General features: G+C 44.9%; 1 protein-coding gene across 1 annotated transcript; it reads left to right on the top strand.

Annotated features, from left to right (window-relative positions):
* Positions 1-1,420: 1,420 nt before the first annotated feature.
* LOC132984359 (transmembrane protein 74) lies at positions 1,421-4,532 on the top strand. Its single transcript, XM_061051176.1, has 2 exons — positions 1,421-1,676; positions 2,323-4,532. The coding sequence occupies exon 2, from the start codon at positions 2,390-2,392 to the stop codon at positions 3,236-3,238; it is 849 nt and encodes a 282-aa protein (XP_060907159.1). The 5' UTR covers positions 1,421-1,676; positions 2,323-2,389; the 3' UTR covers positions 3,239-4,532.
* The last annotated feature ends 368 nt before the right edge of the window (positions 4,533-4,900 follow it).

The following is a 4,900-nucleotide window of genomic DNA, read 5'->3' as shown; positions in this document are numbered from 1 at the left end:
AAGATTTATAGCCTTTGGAAGTGCAGATTCCCCTGCAGCCCCCTCCTCTAACCGGCCTGATGTCCTTGCCAGAAGGAAAAGTGGTGCACTGTTGCAGACAGATAGCATCTGATTGTTGGCTGTTGTAATCCTCTCACACAAGCGCCCAGTCAGTTTAAGCTCCATCTCTCTATCTTTCTGCCTGAGACTTGCTAAAGTTGTCCAAATCTGACCGAACCTACATCAAACATGCTGATCCCCACACTATGCAAAACACATTTTTGGAACAAAAGGAGTGTAGTAAATCTTTGTCTCTGAATCCCTATTGTACTTTCTCTCTCCCTCTCCCTCCTCCTCCCTTTCTCTTTTCTCATCTGTTAAATGGAGTCTTGTTGGGAAATGAGCCAGAGCCGCATTCAACCAGCCACCAGGACTACAGGCAAAGTGGCCACTGTATTTATAGCTGCTGCCTGGCTGTGCTACATGAGGTGGGACGGTCAGCAAATTAATATTAAGTGTAATGTAGGATTTCTGACATGCACCAAACATCTCGTCACACTTTAAGAAAGCCATTAGCTGCATTAATTGTTTATCATTGCATCCTTATAGATGCAACCAGGACACATAGACTTCTGATGAAGTGGCATGAATGAAAAACGCACTCCCAAAAGATATACATGAAGTCACAGAACACATGATGTGTGGATTAAGATGGCTTTGACATAGTCACCAGTAATCTTCTGAGAGAGCGTAGGAGAACAGATGGTGCATGATACATGCAGCTTAACAGTGTTGTTTGCACAGCTGCACCGCTGGAAAGATTGTTCTGATATGATGATGGCATGAGCTGAAAACATACAGTGCAGACTGTTGCTTGTATGTCAATAACCTTCTGCACAGATGTCAAACTATAAATCTTGTATGTTGCTCTGATACCACTGAAACAGTTTTAGAGTGTCAATGCTGTAGCTTGTGGATGTTAATTATTGAATGTATGGTGCTTAACTGTTCATAGTTTGCATCTCAGGCATCATTTATTAATCTTTAAGTTCCCTTTAGGTATTTCAAATGTGTTTATAGTGGTCAGTATTGACTTTATAGCACCTAAGCTCCCTTTTGAAGTCTCCCATGGAGACTTATTTGCCACCATTCAGTTCTTGGTGGTATTTTTATCTCTTATAGCCACTCCTTAGCCTTACAATACATATCTGTGGTATCAGATTCTCCCCAAATGTTTCCCCAAAGTGCAATGCAAGACAGTAAAATACGATGGTCAGTTCCCAGGGTTCGCCCTCAGCACAGCCCTTCAGATCCGATCCTCTCGTGTGTGTGTGTGTGTGTGTGTGTGTGTGTGTGTGTGTGTGTTGACTGACTGGGGGTGATTCAATCGGCTCACAGATAGCGCGGCGCTCCTTTCAGCACTACAGCGCGAGCAGCTGATGCTCTGTGTGTGTGTGTGTGTGTGTGTGTGTGTGTGTGTGTGTGTGTGTGTGTGTGTGTGTGTGTGTGTGTGTGTGTGTGGGAGGGACTAACGGAGAGCTCCTCTCCGTGCAGCCTGCCGCCACAGCACCGAGCAGAGAGAGGATCTATTCAGGGCATATTCAATGATAAAGCTTCATATCTGTCCTCGTTATGTGCCCTTTCCCGCAGTAGTGTCTGTAAAGAGGAGAAGGCGGAAGGGATGCTGAAGTAACGCGGTGAGTGTGTTTCTTGATTTGTGTGTCTGAGGAGGGAAAATAATACCGGATTCTGTGCATGACTGATCCACCCTAATGCAGAGCAGCATTTTTACATATTCTGCTGGATTCAAATAAAGTGCAGGGGTATTACCACGCATATTATGGTAGTAGGCTACTGAATGTATTTTGCATTAACCAGCTTTAGTATGAGAGTATTTCGTGATGGATTTACTTGGAATAAGAGTGACTGGTTGTGTAGCTGTATTTTATGTGTTATTTAGTTTTAAAATAGCGTTGCTTTTGTATCTGTTCAGAAGGTCGTATCCATTTCAAACAAGAATGTAGCTTAATCTCGGTTAATACGTGGATTGCTTCGCTAATTGGATATGGAGGTATTTGGCTAATCACAGCCACTATAAGCGCCTTTGGACAAAGGTCCGCGGATTTTTCCTAAACAATATGATCAACTTTAAAGTGTCCTGATTTAAGTGGTCTCTATGTTGACTATATTACGGTAACCTATGTGTAGTTGCGCACCGTTCCAATTGCGCACTGTAATTATAAGGTTTCACTTTTCTTTTTCTTTTCTTTTTTTTTTTTTTTACAATTGAGGGTGATTAACATGCACCCTTTAACTTAAAGCTGATGTGGGTCCTCTTATTAGGGATGCAGTGGAGTGAAAACGCCGTGGGAGGAAGGCTCAGAGTGAACCAGCCGGGGGTGAAACACGAATGGCTTCTCCAAAGCTGCTTCCCGGAGATGAGGGAGTCAATCAGCCCGATCAACATGACGCCCTCGACCGGGTTCCAGTCTCGCTCCATGCACGCAAATCGGGCGGATCAACAGGAGGAGCACCCCCGGGGGAGGGCTACTGTAACCCTGCCCGCAGCTGCCATGACCGGTGTCGTTCAGCACCAAGGACGGCGCCGCGCAAAGGGGGCGCGGAGGTTAAACTCGGTCAACTTGGTGAGGAAAAAGTCCGGGTTTGTTGCGACGAGGAATTAGAGACATCTTTTACCTATGTAGATGAGAATGTTAACTTGAGACTGGCCAGCCCAGAGACTAGTTGTAAAAGTACTCTCAGGCCTATGCGCAATGGCGAGCCTTGTTCGGAGACTTTACCGGAGTTTTCCTTTATGTCCGAAGATGATCTCTCCTTTGGGGAGGGCTCCGGGTCTTCAATAGACTACGGCTTTATCAGTGCAGTTACGTTTTTAGTCACCGGAATCTCCTTGGTGATCATCTCCTACGCCGTACCACGTGATGTGGAGGTGGATCGTGACAGCGTGTCAGCGAGGGAGATGGAGAGGCTGGAGATGGAAAGCGCGCGGATAGGTGCCCACCTGGATCGGTGCGTCATAGCGGGACTGTGCCTTCTCACGCTGGGCGGCGTGGTACTCTCCACACTGCTGATGATCTCCATGTGGAAAGGCGAGATGTACAGGAGAAAGGTGATCGCTTACACCAAGCGGTCAGCCAAACAGTATGGCTCTATCAGCCTGAAAACTAGATCCAGTCCCAGCCATTCCTCTGCGCATAACTTGTCCCTGGAGGAGGACGTTGAGGAAACACTGGCTTAAAATGCTGCTTTGAATATGAACCTTTTTTTGTATTACAGAGGAAATAATGCCATTCACACACATTCTCTAACATATTGTAGCTTAAAACAGTGTTCTATCATTCAAAATGTGCAACATTGTTGCTCTCAAACTAGGAATAGCCTGGATGCCATCTCATATAGCCACATAGAGTGCAAAAAGGACACTAAAAGCATTTCATTGCAAAGTTAGCACGAGCTATATCAGATTGTCCCCCAATGATTTTAAACCATAAAATTGGCCACAAATGTTCAAAGCTTTGTGTCACAACACTGGAACGCTTTTTTTTGTACCCAGGATGCAATCTGCTTCCAGAGCTTCCATTTATTATTAAGGCTATTCATATTTAATGCGAGTGTCTCCAACAGCGAAATTGTGCACAGACACAGTTCAGGAAGTGAGGGTTGTGTGTGTGTCCCCAGGGCAAGAGAGTGGAAGTAAGGATGGATATAAAGCTGCCCCTGTCCACTGTGATGCGGGGGGGAATCAGCTCAGTGGTCCACATGGTAATATCCAGTGACAGTCCCTCTCTGGTGCAGTGCTGAGGTAAGCCAGTAAGCCCAGCCTCGTGCATCTGAGCCAAAGCTCCACGTCGGTTTGATTGGAGTGAGCAATTTGACTGCAGTCGACAGCTCTGATACCGTGCACCCTCCTCTGCTCTCACTTGATCCCCTCTGCTCTTCTTCTCTCCCCCCCCTTACCTCCCCTCTGCCACAGGAGACTTTCTTTTCCCCTGCAGTTTGTCAGTGCCCTCCTCAACACTGTTAAATTCACTCTGTAAGCATATGAAAAGGGTCCTGGAAGACCACAGCCAAGTGCCTGTGACATTTCAAGGTAGATGAGCCTTTCCTTATGACACTCCTTTCAGTTTATTTATTTTTTCTCTACCTGAGGATGGACTTAAGAACATCTAATCGCACATGAAAGAGTTGCCCTACTTCAAAACCTTAAGCCTTCAATACTTCAAAGAGCTAATTACATTCTCAGAGTGTGGTATCAGTCTTTTTAGAATGTTTTATTTGATGTTATCATAGTGATTGGCTGACTAAAGCATCGCAGATGACACCAAAAGCTTAGGAGAAAGGGTTTATCATGTGCCGACTTGCTAAAAATGCTAATGCCCCGGTGTCCGGGTAAGTCAGAGACCAACTTCCTTTTCTTGGTTTAAGAAGATTTTCGTTTCTGTCGGAGCAAAATCCTTGTTAAATTAACCATTTTTTTTCTCTCCCTGATGGTTGTTAATGCTTTGCAGAAATGAATAAAGAATGCCATGTGATTTCTCTTGAACAACAGTCCCTTTTTATGTCAGTATGTACAATGTAAGGCTCATTAACCATGCATGAACCAAAAATCATAATCATTCAAATCCAATCTGCATTCATAAGCACAGGCAGACGATGCTTTCTGTGAGACAAGTGCGAGTGATTCTTATGCAGTGTCACTGATACCTTGGTTTCCTGTCCTTTCATTTTCTAGGCCACGTGACCCTGTTTCAAAATGACATGAGTCAGCCTCTGTTAATGAGATGTGTAGGCTGGTTATTCTATGGTAAACATCCCAAGGCCATATTGTTGATGTGTCAGTCAGTGAAAAGACAGATGGAGAAGTTTATTACAAGTGAAAGGACTGACTCACTGGAGACTC

This window comes from Labrus mixtus, chromosome 11, assembly GCF_963584025.1.
Source record: "Labrus mixtus chromosome 11, fLabMix1.1, whole genome shotgun sequence".
NCBI classification, from domain to species: domain Eukaryota; kingdom Metazoa; phylum Chordata; class Actinopteri; order Labriformes; family Labridae; genus Labrus; species Labrus mixtus.
The sequence above is the reverse complement of the archived record's forward strand: the minus strand, read 5'-3'. Positions and strand labels throughout refer to the sequence as shown.